The sequence below is a fragment of the Molothrus aeneus genome, chromosome 1 (genome assembly GCF_037042795.1).
Source record: "Molothrus aeneus isolate 106 chromosome 1, BPBGC_Maene_1.0, whole genome shotgun sequence".
In the NCBI taxonomy this organism is placed as follows: Eukaryota; Metazoa; Chordata; class Aves; order Passeriformes; family Icteridae; genus Molothrus; species Molothrus aeneus.
The window spans coordinates 129,853,361-129,876,281 of NC_089646.1; the positions used below are offsets into that span (position 1 = coordinate 129,853,361).

A 22,921-nucleotide genomic window follows, 5' to 3' on the forward strand; every position below is an offset into this window, starting at 1 on the left:
TTCCCTGTTTTGGATGCCTTTGTAACTTAGTGCCTTTGGGCACTTCCCACATATTTTAAAGTATAAATGTGTAGATACTGCTTTTGGGAATCTCTAGATACTGTTTTTTTTAATTTATAGTGTTTATTGCCATAAACAGAACCAACAAAAGCGCAAGTTTTGGACCAATTTCTAGCACACCTTAACCTTCAGTTGCAATTCTAAGGCAGCTTTTTCTAGTCATAATTCAGACTGTGCTGCAGGAGAAATGGCATGGAAAGAAATGAAACCAAATGCTTTCTGGCACAAAAATCTAAGCTATAGTATTGTACGTGCAACTCCCTAACCTATAATGTGCACATAAGAAAGTGCAACTGACTTTAAATGAAAATAAAGCTGTCCACAAAAAACTCTCCAAAAACCAAAGGAAATAATATAATATGTAGATGCAGTAAGCAATAAGGCACACATTAATAATATAAGCATTTTATCTATTAATCAACCACTGTGTTTCCATTTCTTGCTGTTTTATGGGACTACAGAGAATTATATCCTTGGGAAATTAAAAACATGTTACCTCTGTATTCCTAAAGAGCTTATACTTCAGCCAATAATAAATTAATTGTTTTTAATAAGTCAATTGAAACAGTATTTTCATCATGTATTATCATATCTAGTCCTATCTCGAGATTCATCTTTGTCAGTGTCAAACCAAACATGAGCCTGACTATAGCTTGTTTCTAATTAATTTCCTTTCCTAATTCTGTTAACACTTGCAGAATTGATGTTTCTGGATTTGATTGCCTATTGACATTAGTAAGAGGATTCTCTGTTAATTTCAAAATGGTTTAGACACTTTGGTACATTCCTCTATTTAAGCAGTGCCCAAACATCTCTAGGTCCATGGCACTGCAGTTGCTTTGGCCCATGGGCCTGTGATACAAATAAGGCATAAAAGCTTTGCTTTCAGCACTGGCAGCATTTTCCAGGAATGGTCTTGGGCTACCTTGCCTGTGCTGTATTAGTCACCACAGCAACCACACGTGCTAAGGAATAAGTGCTGGCAGACTAGGGCCAGACAAACACCATCAGGTCTAGTCCTGACTTGTCATGCATGCTATCTCAGATTTCTTCCTTATCTGAGCACAAGCTATCTGCATTTAGGTTAGACCACTGGGGTTTGGATCAAGATACTGCCTGCCTGTACCCTGTGCATAACCTCTCTTTAATGCTATTCCTCATTAGCACAGTTCAATGCTATCAACTTCAGAAAGAGAAAAAAGATTTGTGTTGCAACACCTTTGCTGCCATTGGCAAATACATTAAATTTAAGTTCATTCTCCTTGCCTTGCAAGGCTGAAATCATAGAATGTTCAGGAAAATTAAACTATTAAATATTATTTGTCTTCATTATACTGAAGACACATATCTGAAGACCAGTGGAATAATGTTCCAGTTTTACCCTCTGTTGAATTGGAATGGGGATAGTGGAGATACTGAGTCAGTAAAAGTAAGACTTGGAGCCATACTTTTGGATTTGTCAACAGCAAAAATATTCAACTTCTAGTATACAATTTTTGTGTCATGTTAGCAGGATTTAAAATGCAGGCATCAGAAAGGATACAAAAACACCTGTAGATGCAGTCTTCACTTCTGATTAGGACAACAGGAAGCCTCCCAGTTCTGTCAGATTCAAAGTATGGCATACACTGCTTGCTTGCTGAGCCAAATTATAGGTTATTTTACTCCCTTTTAGTCCCCAAATATCCCCAAGCAGCAGGGTGAGAGCAGAAGGTGGCCCTGGTGAAATATTATACTCCCTTCTTCCCAGGTGCAAGAGAGAAAGGTACAATGTGGGGAATTTCTGGACTGGTAGCTTATGCACATTTTTTCAAAAGTTTTAGCATCTAGAAGCTGTTTGGTTTATGAAGGCTTTATCTGTAAATTCATTTGTAAAGGATTTACCTTCATGTGTGCATTTTAAATTGCTAAGGACCTTAGCAGTGTGCAATGACTAGAATATAACAGTGATGCAATGACTATATTCTCAAAAATGGGAAATAATATTTTGCAAAATCTTCCATGTCATATCTCATAGAAAAAATATTGTTTGAGGCAATAGTGCATTTAAATATTAGTGCAGATTATTACAAGCCATGCTTTGTGGTTTTATCTCTCTATAGGAAGAATGCTTAGCCACAGATGATATGCTTGTGGATTTCTTTAATGAATTTTTAAGTCTTCCGGTAAGTACCTTACAGAAATCCCTTGCAAAATACAAGAAAAGCCTTACTAAGATTAAGAGTAACTTAATCCACCTTGGAAAATTTTATGTTTTGCCATATATCTGCATTTTAATGGTAGCAGCTCTTACTGCTCAGTGTTATTATCAGTAAGAATAGCCCAGTTAACTGGACTTCTGGGGGCAGATGTTCTCTTGCTAATTTACAGAATCACAGAATGGGTCATGTTGGAAAGGAGCACAGTGGGTCATCTGATCCAGCTTCCTTGCTCAAGCAGGGTCATCCCAGAGCACGTGGCACAGATTTACATCCAGATGGTTTCTGAATATCTCCAGTGAGGGGGACCCCACCACCTCTCTGGGCAACCTGTTCCAGTGCTCAGTCACCCACACAGTAAAGAAGTTCTTCCTTATGTTCTGGTGGAACTTCCTGGGCATCAGTCTCTGCTTGTTGTCTCTTGTCCTATTGCTCAGCACCACTGAGCAGAGCCTGGCATCATCCTCCCTTCAGATACTGATAGACTTTGATAAGGGCCCCTCTTATTTGTCTCATCTTGAGGCTGAATGTGCCCAGCTCCCTCAGCCTTTCTTCATAAGAAAGTTGCCCCAGTCCCTTAATCACTTTTGTAGCTCTCTGCTGGACTGCTCAAATGTCTCCCATTGTGCTGAAGAGCCCTTGACCTGCTGGCAGTCCTCTTCCTAATATACACCAAGCCTTCTTGGCCATAGAGACGCACTGCTGGCTCATGGACAGCTTGTTGTCCACCAATATCCATAGGTTATTTATGTATTTAAACTTACATAATTAATAATTTATGTATTTAAATCACAGTGCACTAAAATAATATGAATAGGAAATGAAAAAGACACATAAATACTTTTTTAAAAGGTGTCCACTTCTATTACAGTGTTACAACATGACAACATAACAAATGTTTGTCCTTTTACAGTTTTCTGGCAATGTATTCAGTGATTAATTGACATTATAGCTTAAGAAACAACTCTTTCTCTTCATGGCTTGGAAGATTTCAAAGTTAGCACTTCCCTCCTCTTCCTCTCCCATCTGCAGCAAGAAGGATGCAGCCTTACACTGTATTCTGTGTGCTGATCCAGTTACAGTTAGACCATCATACCCAGTACCGTGTATTTAAGCAGTTCTCCTGTATTTTGCTCCTTTTCCCTATCAACTAACCTGGCTCCCCACACTCTATTGAGAGTCACATGTACAGTCCTGTTCCCTCAATGTGGCAACCTCATCCTACTTCATCTTAGTAGACTTGGCCCTGACGCCTTACACTCAAAGTCCCTTGCCAGGTGGCACAGGCCTTTCCACAGGGTCACTTGTGGCTCCCGCAGCCTGTTCCCCTCCTAAGGCACTGCAGTCCAACAGGCTACACTACAAGAACATGTATCCATTCTACAGCTTGCTTGGTAGGAACCACTGCCAGCATTAGGAGAGAGCAGAATATTTCTTGATGCTCCTTGGACCTCAAAGGAGCTACAAAGTGGCTTGGTGAGGTCACTAATGAAATAAATTCAGTTGTGATTCACAACTGAATGATTTGGCTTACTTAATTGAACCAGACATAGCTGTCTCTATAAGCCACATCATAGATTTGTGTAAATGTACACCGCATGGAAATTGTACTACTAAGGATGGTAGAATGGGCTCCTCATTCCAAATTTTAATCCTAAAATAGAACCTGGAGGTATTAACTCCATGTCAGAGTGTGAGTTTTGTGCACAGCATCGATACTGACTTCTTTCAGGAGCTCAGTCTTTACGTGCTTTCACCACACTGCAAGATTCTGAAGAGTATACAAAGCTAGAGAGACACAGATGGAACAAATCATGTGGTAAGAGGGCTGGCTTTTTCCCTTTCCCCAACACCTCAACTCCCCCAGCCCCTGCCCCACAGCTGCCTTAGGATATCTGCCTAAATCCAAGCCCGAGTACTTAGGTTTTAAACCCAGCCTTCTTCTATGTACTAGATTGTTCTTAGCACAGGAGTACCATCCTCCATGCCTTTGCTGCTTATTTGGAAGCAATGCTTCAAGTTTTACCCAAATTGCAGAGGATGGAGTGGGTAAGAAGTTCAGCCTTTTTAGTCTCTCGATCTCCTTGGACATACACAAATTTCAGGACATCTGTTAGAGGCCAAAATTCTCCTTGGCCTCAGAGGGCTCCTCAGCCCACAGTCCTGGCACAGCTCAGCAGCTCTGAACTGCAGCAATTGTCCAGGCACTCCTGACATCTCTGGAAGCCCACAGAAAAGAGTTCACAGTCACTCCTGAGTAAACACTGGTTTATACTGGTAATCTTGGTAGGTTTCTAAGATGATGCATGGTCTCTCTTCCACATATTTACATATCTTCATGAAAACAGATGCTCTATTAGCTATTTTTAACTGTAATGTTCTCATAATTGGTTTTATTTTCTCTTTGATCTTTTCCTAAGGATTTATCCTCTTCAGGATTAAGTTCTATTAATGCCTTGAGTTCTGTGGTTTGAATACCTTACATTCCTGATTACCCTCTCCTTCTCAGAAGGCTTCTACTAAAACAGTGCATTGAAATTTCCATTGCTTTATTCTTGTTGTGCTTATACACTGTTGCCTGGGAACAGCATTACCCAGGTGTGCTAGTAGTTAGGCAACAAGTTAAACTGAAAATATTGTGAGACTTGATACAAGAAATGAGGGAGAGCATATGCTTATTTTGAGGGGCTGCTTCTGCATTGATTTATAATGCACCATTAGCATATGGAAAATTGTATCACTGGGGACTTGCTATAACAGCAGCAGGTTTTTAATGTTTTTTTTTTCCTTTGATTTACAGTGTATCCCTTAAGTGATCCTCTTGTTATAGTGACATTCAATGTAATCTGACATAAATATCTAGGTACTCCAAAGAGCTATATACTGTAATAAAGTGTAATTTACAGAAAGTATTTCTGAAACACATAATGCAAAAAACCTCAGGAGGGCACTTGCTGCCAGTAGTGCAGTGATTTCACAGTAGCAGAAACCAATTACACGACACACAAATGAGTTACACCTTCCTTAGTAACTAATGTAAAATGAAAGATTTAAGAGAAACATTGGCCTGGACACATTTCCATTTCTAGGAGTTCAGGCTAGAATTTGAATCTCTGATCCATGTACTAAAAACATCCAAGGATATGTTTAGTCAGGAATGGAAATTCAGGAGTCAGAAATTGCCATCAGCTCAGTGTGGAAGGCAAGCACAGTAATGTCAGCTTGTTTCTCCTGCACTCTACAAGCTGGTTGCTACTCATTCCATCCCAAGTCCATGCTGGGTCTTACCTGTCATTTTCCAGTTACCAGTGATCCTGAGGAAGTCACACTCCTCCTCTTTGCAACCTCAAGGAGTTGCACTGGAGACAAAAGTGCTACCTTGTGCCTCAATTGATGCACATTCAGGAGATGACAATTTGGTGGTGAGTCCCTGGTTGTTGGTTTCCCTTGCAGCACAAATCTTCTAAGTGGCCATAATTTGATCAACTTTAGATTTGAAGAATATTTCTTTGCAACATTGTTCTCACTGTAAAAGCTCTCCTCCAGGTAGTCTGGGGTCCAGCATTTAGTGCAGGTGATGATTCTGAAAAAAATTAAAGCCCAAGTAACAAAGCTTAGGCCAGTTGGCCTTTCTGAAGAAGGAAGTCCTGAGAACCTATTGCTGTCACAAAGAAAATCTTGCTTGATCTGAGTCACAGATTACAGAAAGGGCAGAAATCAAAAAAGCAATCCACTCTGCAGCACAGTTCAGGCTCTTCACTGCTTTGAAGATAATTTTGAATAATTCCATGCATCAAATAATCAATTCAAGGCATCAGTGCATGCTCATTAGTTTCCTCTTGTCTTTTCCAGGTGGGAGGAGGGAGGCTGCAGTTGCCAATATAATCTCCCTTAAAAAGGCTTTGACAGAAGTAAGGCCCTACCTGCATGTTATGTTGAGACTTACCCAGCACTAAAACTTGCATCATATCTTTGACATTGAAGGAAGCAAACAAAGCATTCCTGACTATATTCCTTATTAATAGTATGTTTACTCTAAATGTTCTTCTCTCTTAATTAGATTGTGATATGTGATTATGTCTTTTGTCTTACTCATCAACAGAAGGGAAATTCTGGACTCATTAAAGTCAGTGGGAGATTTTTCATTGACCATGTGTAGTGTGAATTTTTCCAGATACTTCATAGAGCTGCTCAAATTCTTTTCTGGTGTGGACTCTCACTGACATTATTTATGATATACATATACCCTTCTTAAGGAAGTTTTGGCTATGCTCCTGGATCTCTATTCACTCCCACCCTTAACCTAAGAAGCAGCCAAGCTGTGGTCATTTTGTTTCTCTTGGGATCAAACTACATTATTTGGGTCTGGGATGTGAGCATATTTACACATTTCCTAATTGTATCCGAAGTTGAGTGTATCTGAAAACTGTTAAGACAGAGAACAGTGAGATTTATATGTCTGATATCCTGGCAACATGATGATGGATGCTGTTTTGGTTTCTGCAATGGGAGGACTGAGAGAAATTTGTCTTCCCTTCAGTTAAGTGTATAACTTCAGGTTTCAGAATTATGTATTCTGTTTATTTTTCAGCTGAAAACCGTATTCAATGTGCATTTGACAGCTAAGAAATTTCTTTGCTGTCAAAAAAGTACATGCAATTGTTTATTTATTTAATAGTATTGCTGTACCACAGTCTGAAAACAGCTTTTTGCTATTTGCTCAGGGATTTTTTTCTGAAGCTGAGATTACTACACTGAGTTACATTGGTCATACTGGCTTTGGGAGGAGAATTTCCTGCAAGTGAAACCATTTGCAAAGTCTGTAGACTTATTTTTTGGTATTCTCAAGTCCTTTATCTTATTTATTGTGCTGCATTGACAATGTATGAACCCCAAGCTTCAAGGCTCTTTCCAAACTTGATTTATTTTTTCTTAACATCTTGAGGTATAATTTCTCTGGAGATTTCCCTTGCCATCTTCAAAGCATCAAAAATTGGCTCAAACTAAAGAGAATTAAAACACTTAATCTTTGGTTAGTGTATTTTACTTGTCTGTAAAAAGCCAAAAGCACTTGCCAAATGTGGGGTAAGAAAGACATTTCTTAGTATATTAGATTGGCATGGATAATTTTCCCCTTTCCTTTGTAGTGTAGACTATGATCCACTCCTTAGCATAGGCATCTTCACTGAAGAGATTCCTCATTGTTGCAAGGATGGAATATTGGTGGTGCCATAAACCTCTCTCATTGTCCTGAGAAGTGTTACAGGATTTTACAGTACTTGACTTCCACTGGAAAGGTTTTAAGTTTGCTAAAGGGTACTGAAGAGTTTCTTGGTGCATTTTTTTTTGTGGCTAATGGAATGTGTGAGAGTGGTTAGATTGAGTGTTTTGCCCCAAAGCTCTTCAGATACTGAAAGGAAAATGGATTGACTGATCCTCTCTCCTGTGTGAAGGGAGAATGTTTCCTACAAAAAGTCAGATTCTGGGGGTGGTTTTTTGTGTGTTCCCATTTTATTTTTCTCATAACATTGTCACTTTTATTTTTGTGGTGGTGATAGGTTAAGAAGATTAGGAATTATCTCTTCTTTTATTATGCTTATAAAAACATTCTGATTTATCATTCTAGATTTTTTGAGTAAACAAGCTTCTCCAGAAAGATTTAAATTATTCTAAAATGCTGTTGTATGATAGCTTGAGAGATAGAGAGATGCTCTTTTGGGAACTTCTGATTCATACAGAATCATAGATTACTGCCTAGAAGAGACTTTGAGGAGGTCTGTAGTGTGGCTTCCTTCTCAAAGCAAGGTCAGTGCTTTAGTACTGACTCCAGGTTGCTTGGCACTTTCTGCAGTTTGTCTTGAAAACCTCCAACAGCTGATTCCTCTCTGGACAGCCTATTCCAGTGCTAATCATCCCAAAATCACCTTTTTTCTTATAATCCAGCTGAGATCTCTGTTTTTTCAGTGTATGACAAGTGGTCTCTTGTCCTCCCACCATACCCCTCCATAAAAAACCTGGCTTTATCTTTTCAGCCATCTCCTTGTAAATACACTAAGGCTGCTGCTAGTTCTCCTAGAGCTTCTCCCTCAGGGGTGAGTGCTCCAGCCTCTGACAGTCTTGTGGTCTTCTGATGGACTTGATCAAATATGTGAATATCCTTCTTGTACAAGGGACCCACAACTGGAGCAGTATTCCAGATGCATCCTTACTAGAGTCAAGTCTACTGGCTACTCTCTGACTGATAGAAGAAGTATGCTGCCTTTTGATGTCCCTGGGGATGAGTAACTACATCCAAACCCCAAAAGTCTGAACTAGAACCCCCGTTTTCAGTCAAGTATGTGGTGTATGAAGTCTAAATCTTCCTATCCCACCAGTGCATGTTCTTTTGCTCCATTAGTATATTTGTCTTATAAATGATTGGTAGTCAGACCCCACCCCAAAACAGCAACACACTTTACATTTTAAAAATTGTCACTAGCATCCATTTCACTACATTAAAATTGCAACAGTTTTCTGTTGAGCTAAATAGAATAAGTATAAAAAAATCCTAAATTTAGAGTATGTTACAAATTATTAAATAAAAGTAGATATATGTGCTAAACTAATAATGTATTTGCTTAGTTTTCAATTTGAAAAATATGAAACTAAAACAATATCATCATGTCTAGTCACAAAGCCTTTTATTATGAAATTTGCATTTTGTTTGCTTTTTTTCCACAAGCAAGAGGATTTCAAATCCTAAGAGACTGAAGTACTTTGTTTCTTAGTGTACTTTCTTTAGTTTCTTTATTTAAAACATGAAAGAATATGTAAGGAAGAAACCATTTAAAGGCTACTAAGGTTGCACAGTTAGTCACTTAAAAGCTGGTAGCAGCACAAATTAAGTTTGAAAGTAAATGAAGTGTGCACATAGCAAACGGGGAGGAGGTCTGCATGTAGGGAAATCTACTGCACATGAAAGATTTGTTAGATGCCGTTCAGTACATCTGGAAAAAAAAGCACTAAAACCTGCTGAGTGCCCTGGAGAAAATTAATGCCAAAAGAGGCAGAAGGTGTCAGAGAACAAAAACCAATCTATGATTTCAGCTGAAGTTAGGTAACTGAACAGATTCATGCAATTCAGTACATGGCCCTGAGCAGTGACGGTCTGATGTCATCGTACACTTAAAGTTCTCACATGCTGTGTGCTTTGCCAGGCTGAGCCTCTACAGTGAGACATTATGGGATAAGTAGGGAATGTTGAAAAAACATATTGCAGCCACACGGTTCAGTTCTGGGCATTGCTCTGCAAGACATTGATCAACAGGGGGGCTTCAAACAGAAGCAACAAAATAGGTGACACTGATATCATTACTTTGGGCTTATACAGGTGTGAAGAAGAATCAAATTGTTCTGTAGTATATTTCTATGTTTCTATGTAGCATGTATTTAACATATTTAGAATGTATATGAGTTATGTCTGTGTGCATATATGTGATATATGAAAAAGTTCAAGGAAATTAAAAATACAGTACTTGAACAAATAAAATATTCTGATTAAATGCAGGAGATCGACAACTGTGCAAACACCAGGTGGTATCCTGTCTGGAACAAAGCCAAAATAAGTTTTGGCACTGGATTTAGGTGTGGCCATAGTTTCCTGAGTACCTAAATACAACATGCCTTGTCATCCAGCTGAGTGCAGAGGTGCTTATATACTCTATATAATATAGAGTATATAATGCGCATAAGTTCTATAGAATCTCCTATTCATAACTGTCGTGGGTATTCTCTATGACTTCTGTAAAATACATCCATATTTTTCCTCTTCATTTCAAGTAAGAGAATTTGAAAGATAGTCTTTCAGGGAAATACCTGATCCCAGAGCTTAAAAGATGAAAGATGGCTCTGTTTTAGTGTGTACATGTGCAGTGGGGTTTTGTGAGTTGACAAAAGTCACATTTGCATAAAATTGGAGTTCAGTCCATCTCATCTATTATACAGTATTTGACTGAACTAGTGATGTACAATAAAATTTGCTACAGGATATGGGTTTTGGTGGTTGTTTGACCTACAAGTAACACTATAGTGACAAACCTTTCCTACATATGAAAATCTTCAGATTCATCCTCCTCAAATGAATCTCACATTTAAAAGGTCAGTTTCATTGCTAATATTTTCATGCCTTGATTGTTGATAATAACAAATGGGAGAATAATACTGTAGATCTGATCCTGTAGGTGAATACTTCTCTGTAGGACAGTTACTAAAGTCACAGTTAATTATATATTCTATACCTCATGTACTGAATCAATTATTTACATGTGAAAAAGAATGGTCTGTCAGCTACAATGAATTCAATTCTTGACAATTAAGCATTGCTGAAATAAAAAGGTAGGAATGCTTTGGAAAGCTATACAGCAAAAACAAGAATGTAGAAAAATTACTATTTCAGGCCTGAAGAGAAAGAAGCCTCATAATGCAATTTTCTATTCTGTACTATGCCTCTATATGATAAAAAATAATTTGTTAAATGACAGTTGCCTTATTACAGTACCATAAACTTTCCTAACTTCTTTTGTAGACTTTTGCCCAGCCAATGAAGTTTAACTCTGATGTTGGGGCTTTTGAAGTAGTTAATTATGCCCCACAACGCCTGGAAAGCCAGCCGAAAAAAATTCTGCATGATCAAAAACCTCCAAGCCCCATTTATGATGTTCTAAGCAAGGAAAAGAATGATGGGCAGCTCTCCAAAATGCACACTGCTTCTTCAGCCTTCAGTATTGATCCAAATTGCAACACTATGGTAAGCATCTTATAGACCCTGAGTTTATATTTAGATCTTACTGTAGAGATACTGGCAATCGTTATTGTTGTGTTTGGCTTGGAAGCTTGGGAAAAATGTTAATTTATGTTAGGAAAACATAATGATGGGCCAAATTATGCCCTGTAATACACATGTGTCTAGCAGACAAGTGAATGGAATTACAGATGCACATCCTGTAGCACAGAATTTTGAAGATTCTGTAGGGCAGGGTTCAGTTGTGTGGTCTGAATACTTTTTAATATTAAAAGAAAAAATATTATGACAACAGTTACTTTACTAGTGATCCCTGGAATGTGCAAATTGACTGAAACTAATGCAGCTCAGTCTTTCCTTATTAATTAATTTCCTTGTAGGGCTATGAGCTCATCTGTGGTCTGGCAACACATAAGTCTCTCTTCCATTAATTCCTAAAGGATTTACATGGTTAGCATCAATTGAAATGGCCAGAAAAAATAATCTTTGGCAAGAAGAGAGCTAAATTAATGGAAAGATGGGTTGGAATTTAGGGAAAAAAAATATCTGTTTTCAGGCTTGCTTAGACAGTATCAGTTTTGGTATTCTCACCTGCCTACTTCCAGGGCCATCTTCAGCACCAAATTAGGCAGGTTAAAATCTGCAGTTGAAGCATTTTATGCACCTGGGAGAATACAAGTCGGTGTAATTAGATGTGGGATTTTACCTTTAAACAACAGGTTTCAAGGACAAAAAAAAAAGTTTCACTGGGATGCTTGGTGTATTCCTTTCTTTCTCATTTTGCATGGATGTGACTAACATGTCTTCATTTCCTTTTATTCAAAGCCAATATAAGGTCTTGCTCCACTTTTTCAGTGCCTGCTCAAAATTATGTCACATCTGGAAAGCTGAGAGAAAAGCAGGGAGTTGTAACAGACCACTGCTTTTCCCAGTATAAGATTAATGATTTTCAGAAAAGAAAACAGTATTGAGAGAGGTCAAAAGGCAATGATGTTTAACAAAATTATACTAATGTGATACTACAATTATTTGCATTTAAACTGGACAAATGATACAAAAGGACAAGGCTCACAGACCTCCCTACCATGTTAAATAATAATTTTCACAAATACTTTGCTTGAGAGTACAAAAGCAGAAGAGCTGTTCTTGATTTCTTATTTGCTCTCAGTATTAAACTGAGGAAATGCTGTGTGTTTGTGCAAGTGTGGCTTACATTGCTCTCTAGGCTAACTTCCCATCATTACCACTGTAGATGCCCTTTCTTGAGCAATTCAAAGCCATTTCACTATTATTTTCTTCTTTCTTGTGGTTTGGAGAAACACAGGCTTCAGTATTATTTAAGATTTCATTTTTTTCCCTGGGATGTTTTCCATAGATTGGAAGCATTATAGCCTTTTGAGGAACAAAATGCCTCAGTACCCTTTCTTCTCCTTTTGGGGCAAATGGGTGATATTTCTTCTTATTTTTGATTCCTCCTTTACTTTATGGGTAACTTAGATGCCTCATCCAGTTTAGCTTGATATCTCAAGTCTGAGCTGGAGCAAAATGATCTGTGAAACAGTTTGCCCCAAATGGTAACTGCAACTACACAGGGTGAAAGAAGTCAGCTCCATTAATTGTACTACAGTGACTGCACCAGGAGAAGCCACCCCAGAACAACTCTATCAAGTAGTTCTGTTCAAATCAAGTAGCATTTGATCTTTCAGTTGTCAGGTGATGCTGTCTGCTTTGCTTTGACTGCCTTCATAGGAACTAAAGAGATTGATAGTTGTTTTTAAATGTTACATGGATTACAAAAAGTCACCTTGAGTGATCATCACTGGCAGGTTACTTATGAAAAGGAGTTATGACTGGAAAATCCTAGAAGGCCTTTCAGGCTAAGAAATATGCGCAGTGGTATTTTTCTCTGTGTTTTACTTCCCTCTCAGATTGTTACAAATCTACAGATAAGCAAAAGTTTTCTTCATGTGTGTTTGCATGTTTGCAAATCATTGATATGGAAGTAAGTATCCTCTAATCCATAGTCAATATCAGTGATGTGAAATACATTGAGAAAAAATCTGTGGACTTGTGTAGAATCGATCACAACTACGAAAAGAAACTGGCTGGCATCCCACATACCTTACTTCAGAGAAACCCCAGTTCAGCAAAGCACTTAAGTATGTTTTTAACTTTAATCAAGGGAAGTTAAACACATGCTTAAACTTAAACACGTGCTAAAAGCTTTGCTGGATTGAGTCCTAGCAAGGTCTGAGGCTGATTGGGTAAAGAAACTAACCAAGGTAACAAATTCCATCAGATTGAATGTAGCATCTTTCTCTGGGGATGGGGAAAGAATAGAAATTTTTTCCTTCTGATATTACATATTATTTTGTGTACCAGCTATGTACAGCATGAGCATGTTATGAATCATTCAGATAAAAAACTGGGCTGTAAGTCAGTAAATGCATAAATATGAAATGCCAAAATAAAGAAACTATCTTCTGTGTTTCAAAAAAAATTTGTCAATTGCCAAGAAGAAGCATACACTGTGTGGTTGGGAGTAATTAGTCTCCATCTCCACAAATTACATTGTATGAGCCTCTGCCAACATAAGCTTTCCATATTTTGAAATATTTTCTTCTCTCTAAATGAAACCACCCACTTTCTGAGTAATTCAGATTTTTTTAATCCCCTACAGATACGTATGAGGCAGAAATAACCCTTGCCCCGAACGGAATATTAGCTCATGGAAAGTAAATTCAAGCTGTGATCTACATAAATTGGTTACCTGATATAACAAGTAGTATCCATCCTTGCCCAAACTTCACCTGTTTTTATGGACAAGGGTAGTTACTGCATTCTTCAAAATAATTAATCTCACCTTCAGTAAAAGGAAAAATGCGCCTCAGATGAATAAAATAGATCATTCCCTAAGAGTGGAAAAAGTACAATATTAAAAAAAAATACTAGGAAGGGCTGTTTGTAATTTCTAAGAGAAGCAACTATGGATCGTTGTGGCCATAGTCAGAGATTACTCTTACTTCATTGGAACTCCCTGCCTCAGTGTAACTCGCTGCTCAACATTTCCCTTTCACCCCCAAACTACTCCTTGGAGGCCCCTCTCTTTCTGCTTCAATGAGGCACTGAGGCTTAGACTGCCTGAGCAGAAATTTGTTGTGGCCCCAGGTCATACCAAGCGTGGGTTTCCACTATGAGAATTACTGTGTACAATGCAGTTATGCAGTGATCCAACATATAAAAGCATGAGAGGTGATAACGAATGGGATTTCTATTTGTTTGATTTTGGTTTTATTTTCCAGAGCTTTCTCATTATGAAAGTATAACTTAATTTAAGGTTCCTTACTCTTCAAATTCTTGAGGAAAAATAATAGCTATTATTTATAAAATGTGTCAAAGTCAGAAAGCAGCAGTTTCCTGCTGCAGAAATTTTTTGTGCATGTAATTTGCATTTGAAATTGTGCAGTAAAAGAATGATTCATACACACATTATTTCTGAAGAAAAATCACTCATGATTTGTTACAAAAGTTGAACTCTTAATAGGTGAAATCAAGTTTAGATCTTTTTTTAGCTTTTAATAGGAAAGTAATTGTTCCAGCATAAAGGTGATGTTCACTTTGTATTTGTTTTCCTGAGACAATGCTTCTGTAGAAGGGGGATGTAGAGAATCAGTTACATGGCAAGTTAAGTCAAGAAAGTAAAGAATTGCAAAAATTTGGCATTTCTTTTTTAATAGCAACTTGATCAAGAACAAGCAATTGAGTGGATTAAGAAAGAAAGGCTTCCAGCGTTTCTAGAAAGTGACTGTTACTTTGAATACAGGTATTGCAATCTTTTATGCTGTCTTTCAGTTATAAATTTGTACATTTTCCTCTTTTGTTTCATTCATCTTGGTAGTATTCTTAAAGTGGTTTTGCCCTCTCTTGTCCTGTTTTCTTTATTGTAATATTTTAGTGACTCGGATAAAGTTAGTGACTTTTTTCACTCATCATGCTGTAATTTTCCTTGACCATGATCTACATCCTATACTACACCATTACAAAGAGGGTAAGAATGGGATTTACTGATTTCTAAATCTCTGTACTTTAGAGATGTCATGTTAGCAATGCATCTTTTGCTAATCAATGTGTAAGCCATATAAGTAGAAGTTCCAAGTCTATGAAATTAATTTGGAAGAAAACAGGAAGTGTTTTTTATTTTAATCATTAGTTTGGTGTCTTTGGGGCCTCTGTCAGAGTTTAACAAAGTCCTCTGTGGGATGCCATGGCCTAGTTGGATGATTTACTGTTAAAAACTTGCAGTGTTTTTCCAGATGTCCATTCAGCAGATGTTCAGGAGTTCTAGTGTGCATTTTTGGGAGGACCTACCTCTATATCCCTTAAGGCTGTGTCTAGATGCAGATGATTGTAGCATGTTTTAGGGGTCAAAAAGGAGAGGCAGCCTGGAAATACGGTTCACAAAACTCATATTTGCTGATTGTAATGGCAGAGTGGTTACTGGAGTATAGACTTATACATTTAAAAAATGTAAAATGTTTTTTATTTTTGATAACCTGGAAACTGCACTTAAGTTCAAGGGGGAAAAGTGTACAAAGAACAAGCAAACTGTGAGAGTGCTGAATTATACCTTTGTTAACAGCCTGCTTTACACATATCTGGGCCACATGAAACAATAACTTTGATCTTCTGCTATAGCAAACTGATTAAGCAGAGTTACCAAGAGAATTGCATAAAACCATCTTTAAGCATGTACCTAATTTCAACTGACATCAGTAGTTCAAGCTGCTTTTCTGAATCAGAATCAAGATACATTCAGATGCTAAAAGGGAAACTTGTGTTTAAAAATGAAGACACCCTAACCCTAGAAATAAATCCTAATTGGTCTTCAATAGTGGGCACAAATAAAACTGAGCATTCACTTGGTTGTAGGCTCAAGTGTAGGCTTCATCTTCCCTTCACATGTGACTTGGTTGGCATTGTACTTGTTTCTAACTTAACCAAGTTCTGCCCAGTTCTTGGGGCCAGAGCATCCTCACTGTTGTCATGTGGTTCTAAGATTGCCTTTCCTGAACACTGCAGGAAAGTGTTCACACTAACACAAAGTAGCTCTGGAGAACTGTTCAGTACTATGGAATCCCCATAGGGCAGCCAGCTGAGCTCAAGAGTCCCAGCTGTCTTGTTCTCAGCTGCAAGTTCCATCAGTGTAATCAGTGCTGTGGCATTCCTACTGGAAGACCACTTCTGTCAGGAACCAGAGGTGTAGTCTTTGGTAGTGATACAGGACTTCTGCAATCTGGGAGAATAGTTCAATTTCAGTGAACAAAATGTTCAAGGCAATCTTGGCAGGACTTGGAACTGCAGAGATACATGCAAAATCCTGCAAGAAGTGTACTGGTAAAGCTTGGTAATGCAAGTAGGGCACTATCTGTGTGCTGGTGAGCTGTGCAGTGGCAGTAGTGGCATTTACAGATGTGACAGCAGTTGAAGGACGAAATAATACCTAGCTGGATTAAGTGATACTTGTGGGTCCCTTCCAAATCAAGATATTCTATAATTCCATTATTCTATGAAAAAAGCATCATGAAGTTCTCTGTAGCCATTTTTTTTTAGATAGACAGTTTTTTAAAATTGCCGGTTCTTTGAGGAAATGAACGGTTTCTCTGATTAAAAGCTAAAATTAATTATTTTCTTGTCTTGACATTTAATTTCAGACTAGCTAAATTGATATCACAAGTAGAATGGAGCAAGACTGGCATTAATTTCATTATAGATAGTGACTACTCTCCCTGGACAAAGATAAGGAAGCAAAGCCCAAGTTCTCCCTCTCCTGAGGAGGAGGATGACTCTTCACTGACTTCATTGACTATGAAGAAGTTCTATGTATCACTTGGCGAGGTAAAATAAACATATTTAGTGGGTGTAACATCAAGATAGATTGAATGAATTGGGTAGAATTATTGTAACTGAGGTCACAATCTAATGGGACAACTGACTCTTGAATAACCTAGTCTAGTGCCGAGGGGTTGGAAATAGATGATCTTCAAGGTCCCTTTCAACCTACACCATTTTCTGGTTCTCTGATTCTCTAAATAGCTTTATATTCAAAGTTTTTTGTACTATAGAAGAAGGTAGATGAGTTGTAATACAACTTAAACAGAAGCTCAGCTTATACAAGTATGCTTAGCTATTGTCACACAGCTCTCTGCATTGGGAACTATCCTTACAGAAATCTACACAAACAGACTGCACAGAATTCCTATGGACAGTAAGCTGTAGCTCTCAGAAATAGGGCAATAAACAGAGAAATTTTAATTGTTCTATGAAACTTTTTTCCTAGGCTACAGTTTCTCAGGTAAAGGATTGGTTTACCTTGGCAAAACAAGGTGATTCTGTGAAAACTACAGATTCATATACACATCCTGTAGTTTCTAGTAAAATTCAAGACACTCAGCATTTGCCTGGGCAGCATAAAAGAGATGAATCATTGCCTGGAAAAGGTCCCTTTCTGGGTAAGTAATAAGGGTTCACAGGGGTTACATAACCCTGTTGTTTGTAACACAGCTCAGACTAGCTGGAAAGGAAAGGCCTTCTAAGGAATTATTGCTAACTCCACTTGTTACCTTCTGAGTATCGCATGGCATCTGAGGCTTCAGACAGACGTTTGTTTCTTTCCATAGCTACAACATGAAAGTTTGAGCTAGTAGCCAACTAATTTTGTGATAGTAATAGTTTCTTTTCTTACACATTTCTGTCTCATAGAAGTCTGTAAGTTTCAGTTGAGTTGTTCTGGGGTTTTTTGTGGGGAGAGGCATTTATATGTTTTGAAAGACTTTCTTGTTTGGATTCTTTGGGTATTTGATAGCATATGATGTGTTTCAGCCATCTTCTTAGGGTGTTTATGTTGGGCACTTAAAGGTCTTTTGGCTGCCAATTTTTATGAATCTTGTAAGATGTAGTCATTTGGAATCCTGTCTATCTTCAAATTTATTTGAAATTGTTTGGCAAGTTCCAGAGATTCTGGGAGAGAAAATACAGATGCACATATGGATATAGACCTCATTGCACAGCCTTGCTTCTGCTTTTTACACAGTAGCAAGAGGAAGAGAAGCCTCAGCTCATATGTTAGGAGCTTGCTCTCTCTCCATTCTCAGAGATGTATCTCTCTACCTAATTGCCTTAGGTCCTGAGAAACCATTCTTCATGTTTTATTTCACAGACCTGTGTCAAGAGGCTGTGATTTTTCTTTGTTGAGTGAAAACAAGTGAAATACTTTATAATTAAGAAAACATATTTTAAATCACACTGATTTTTATGTTAATATCAACACATTTTGCCATATACAGTTAGGAAATTATGTAATTGCAGAGCAGGGAATCTCTCTGCCATGTTCCTAATCCAAGTGTCTGTCTGTGACAGTGGCCAGCACTGGTTAGATGTGGCTTTTGTTCAGAGGAAGTTGAAAGGAATGTCTGACTAGTTAGACAAAGAAGCAGGTTACCTGTCTAAGGAATGCCACAAACAGAGTTTCCTTTCCCCTTCAGGGCCAGCATCTGCAAAAGCCGATGTTACCAGTGAGAGGTCCAGAGGGGTTGAGGAGGGCTGCTCCGTGGCCATTGCTGAAGCTCTTTCCCACACGCGGTCAAGAGTTTATCTAGACCCAAAATGGCACAGTGCAGCAGAAGAGGAAGATGAACAGGGAAGCACAACTTTTCAGACAATGGAAGAATTCACACCAATATCTTCTCAAATTGCAATGAAGGAACCCATTTCAGAGCTGACCCTCCAGTCAGCTGCTGACATTGAAAGTAACGTGAAGTTCCACAAAACAGCCTGAAGTGTTTACACACAAGCTAGTGAATAATGAATTTGCTCATGGTGCTGCAGTCACTCTTTAACCTAAGTTCTTCTCTACTTACAGCCTTAGACTCCAAGGAAGATGTAAGAAAACAAGGAATCTTAAGTCCAAGCTCTGAAAGTGTTGGGCCAGACAGCAGGGCTGCCTGGTGTCTTAGTCATGGGACGTACGACACTGGCAACAGACATGAGTTTGAAAGATTCAAGAAGTTCATTAAAGGAACACTTGGGGAGAGGTACTGGTGGCTCTGGATGGATATTGAAAGACTAAAGGCTCTTAAGAACACTACAAGGCAACAAAGGTACTTCCTTTTAACAGTTATTCCCATTGCTTTAATAGTTGTAACCTGGATAGATGAATGCAGGTTTTGAGACTTCAGAGTAAATTGTAATGTCTGAGTAAACAGACACAATTAAATGTGTGTCCTGACAAGGTTTGGAATGACTCTACTGAAGCTGATAAAACTCTTTTTGCAGAGTCATGTTTGCAAGGCTTACATGAAGTCAGAATCATATTATTAAGGCTGCGTTAGAAAGAGATTTGGAAAACAGATGGCAACAGAAAGAACCTAAAGAATAAAAGAAATTAAATTCACAAGTAGGACATCAAAGGACAAACTCCTTTAATGAAAGATCCTGCTGGATTCAAAAAGTCTATTCTACAGCATTATACATTTTGTCTTATACATAACCTGTCTCTAATTTGTGGAAAAAATATTTTGGCTTCTGCCACTTGCAATTAAAAACACGTTGCATGGCAGCAGCTTAATCAGTAGGATAAATTGTACTCAGTTCTGTACAGCATTTGATACATGCTTATGTGACTATTTTTATTGACTGCAGGCAACTCAGTAAGATGAAAAAACTGTACCTGCTGAGCAGTGGAGACTATTTCCTCAGTTCAGAAGTGTTGCTCAGACTTGAGCTGCTGCATGGAGATCAGTGGAATATAATGCATTTAAGACGGATTCAGCCTGAAGTAGTGAAACCACTACTTCTTTACTGGTATGAAGAAATGGACGTGAAATAAAATTCTATTGTTTAATAAACGTCCATTTTCTTTGATAAGCCTATTATTTCATGCCACATATCCCACTGCAATTATTAGAAACAATGTCACTGTAAGTACTAGCACATTAATTTTTGGCTGAGCCTAAACTGCATTGCAATCTGCTGAGAAGCCTGGTAGATCTGCTTTAATAAACCCTTGTCATTTTTCTACCAGAGAATCTGAGCTGCTTTGTGGATCTCTGCCTTGGGTAATGTTCAGTTAAAGTTTAGTCTGCAGGACAGGGAAACCCATCCAGGCACAGTAGGTTAATTCTGTCCTAACCTGTTCCCCATACTACCCTTCCCAAGTATTGAGGATGCTCTGTGTATATGCCTTCATGGGATTTGAGCCTGAGACTTTACTGTTCAATGCCTGTCATACAAAATGCCTTTTACATATTAACAGCTTAAGTGAGGATATAAAATCTAACCTATTTCCAAAATACGGGCTAAATTTTTGAAGATGTTCTTTCCTACCCGAGGGGGTTCAACAAATTCCAGGCATAAACCTGGAATTGTGGATCCTCACATGACTTGTGGTCTCTGTCCTGGCCTAAAATCCTTTCCTATGCTTTGCTGTAGGATGGATGGGGCATACCTTCCTGCAGACTGATAGAAGGGTTTGTAATGGTGCAGAATTTGTAACCCAATTTTACTTATGTGTAGTTTGGTTTTAGATTTGGAAGCATGCAGTATCTAAGCACACTTTTGACACTAACTGATTTTTAATCCTCGGTGCATATAGCACCATGTCTTGGTACAGTAAACAACATCACTGAAAAAAACAAAGCCAAACAGCTCATTGTTTCATTACTTTGGAAAGTTCTACTTATTAGCTTTTTTCTCCCTAGGGGTCCCAGATTTTGTGTCACTCATTCAACAGCAATAGATGCTGCCAGTGCAAAACTGAAGTTCTGGCACACATGTCAAGAGAGGCCAAGAATGGATGTTGATCCTTTCCCACAAATAGTATCATTGTTGCCATTGACCCAAAAGTCTGACATACCACCTTCCCTTCTTCAGGTAAGTAGGATCACATTGGAAAACAGAGCTTTTTCCTGTCAAAAATAATGACAAAACTCCTTGAATTCAATGGAGCAAGAACAAGGTTTTTTAGGAAATATTTAGCCAGCTGGTATATTGAAGATGGTTACATATAAAAATGCAATAAAATTTCATTATACTTCATGCAAAAAGTTGCTATAAATTGAGTCAAATTATCTTCTCAGTTACCCCCTGGCTATTTTCTAAGTCCTTTGGATAGATATTTTAGCTGGAAGTTCTCAGAACTGCAAAATTAAGTCTCTAGCAATGCAGCTTCACCACTCAGCCTTGTCTTAATCCAGAGTAATTCTTATAACTTCACTGCAGTTAACCTGGATCTATTCCTCATGTCTGTAAAAATGGCAGAATTCTGCTCATTTTCTATCACTACAGCTCCTTCAATCAGTTACACAGTTACACAGTTTCTACAGAGGGCCATGAGCCACTCAACAGACCTTTTCACAGTTTGTAGCTTATAGGTGGCCAGTTCAGTTTTGTCACTTTTCTTCCTTGAAAGCCTGAGTGTGAGAGGTAACTGCAATAAAAACTACAGATTTTCAGCAATACAGTGTTAAGCCTCAGGATACTTGGTATTTGGAGAATGTGGATTGAAATTGTGGTTCCAGTATCAAGAACTGTATAGGCGATGCCACAGATTTGTCAGCACACTCTGTCAGTAACCTCTGTTACTTTAGGTTGGAGAGTTTGGGGCTACAGTTACTTCCTTTGAAATCTGATTCATGGAGATAATGGAGGAAAATAGTGGGACAGATTTCCTGTTTAGAAGAAACTGGATTCAGAAGCCATGTTCCTGGTGATCATGGCAGAAATGGGAGCAAGAAGCACCTGTGTCTTACAGTGACCAGTTCACAAGGTGTGCTAATGAGCCAGGACTAGCTGTAGGTCAGGCAGACAGGAACCTGCAGGTTTCTCAGTCCCTGTTGAATTTGACACAAATTAGGATCTGGTACCATGAACATTCACAGAGTCACCAAATGGCCCATTTCTTGCTATTATTTCTTTTTTCCTACAAGAAATTTGGACTTTTGAATCTTCTAACTACATTGTGCTTGCAAGAGCTTAGGTAAAGCAGCAGCTCTGGGTGAATTTCTGAGGGCACTCTGAATGCAATTGGCATCTCCAAAAGGTCAGAGTATGATTTTGTTCAAAATAATAAGTGATGGTGTGTCAGAATGACCCCTTTCTCTCCCACTCTGAGTGATTGTATCTCTCTTACAGTGAGCTGACTTAAGATAATCTTCCTAAAGTTTCACAAAACATGTTCACATGCTCTTCACCTGACATCCTCTGTAGTTCTGTACAGTGTGCTTGTAGCATATTTCCACCTGCTAAAAATTTATTTTCTAAGCTGTAGTGGTTATTAAGGTATGCTGAAAAATCTTGAAAAATATTCAGAAAATTTTGCAACTTGCCATTTCACATATTGTGATTGTCAAGGAAGAATACTCTTGGAAACTCTTGACTGTTTTTGACGAGTCAGTGAGAACATGTTAAGAAAACACAAAGGTGGAAAAATAATCAGAATTTCCTTATTTTTCTGTAATGTCTTTTAGAAAAGTAGAACAAACTCACCAACAATTTTATTAAAACTAACTAAACCAAATTTCTCTTTGAAGAGATCATCAGGATTACTACCTATTCTCACAGGAAGTCAGATTCTCCAAAGGGATGATATTTCTAGCATTAGAATGCGGTAAGTACTAAAGTTCCTTGTGTATCTTTCTGCACAGCAATATACCTCAAATATTTATGGAAGTATTTTAGATTCTACTGTTTTCATTAATACTTTATTACAGTTATCTGCCTAGTGAAGCACAGTTATGGTACAGATTGTTTGCATGGAGAATTCCTCCCTGGCTGATGAGTTTCTCGCTTGTTCATGCCACAACACAAAAGAGTTTATTTCCCCAAATAC

The 22,921-nt window shown here is 38.2% G+C and overlaps 1 protein-coding gene across 2 annotated transcripts in view; it reads left to right on the forward strand.

Annotated features, from left to right (window-relative positions):
• Positions 1-22,921, forward strand: part of RGS22 (regulator of G protein signaling 22) — a 60,116-nt gene that overhangs the window by 1,159 nt on the left and 36,036 nt on the right. The window contains exons 3-12 of one of the 2 annotated variants that reach the window (XM_066547714.1): positions 2,163-2,225; positions 10,822-11,043; positions 14,775-14,860; positions 16,749-16,932; positions 17,375-17,546; positions 18,579-18,842; positions 18,956-19,193; positions 19,735-19,896; positions 20,793-20,964; positions 22,623-22,699. In XM_066547714.1, coding sequence (XP_066403811.1) covers positions 2,163-2,225; positions 10,822-11,043; positions 14,775-14,860; positions 16,749-16,932; positions 17,375-17,546; positions 18,579-18,842; positions 18,956-19,193; positions 19,735-19,896; positions 20,793-20,964; positions 22,623-22,699 — 1,640 coding nt within the window. Of the gene's footprint in view, positions 1-2,162; positions 2,226-10,821; positions 11,044-14,774; positions 14,861-15,013; positions 15,086-16,748; positions 16,933-17,374; positions 17,547-18,578; positions 18,843-18,955; positions 19,194-19,734; positions 19,897-20,792; positions 20,965-22,622; positions 22,700-22,921 lie in introns of those variants that run through there. The other variant, XM_066547722.1, reaches the window with a different exon arrangement.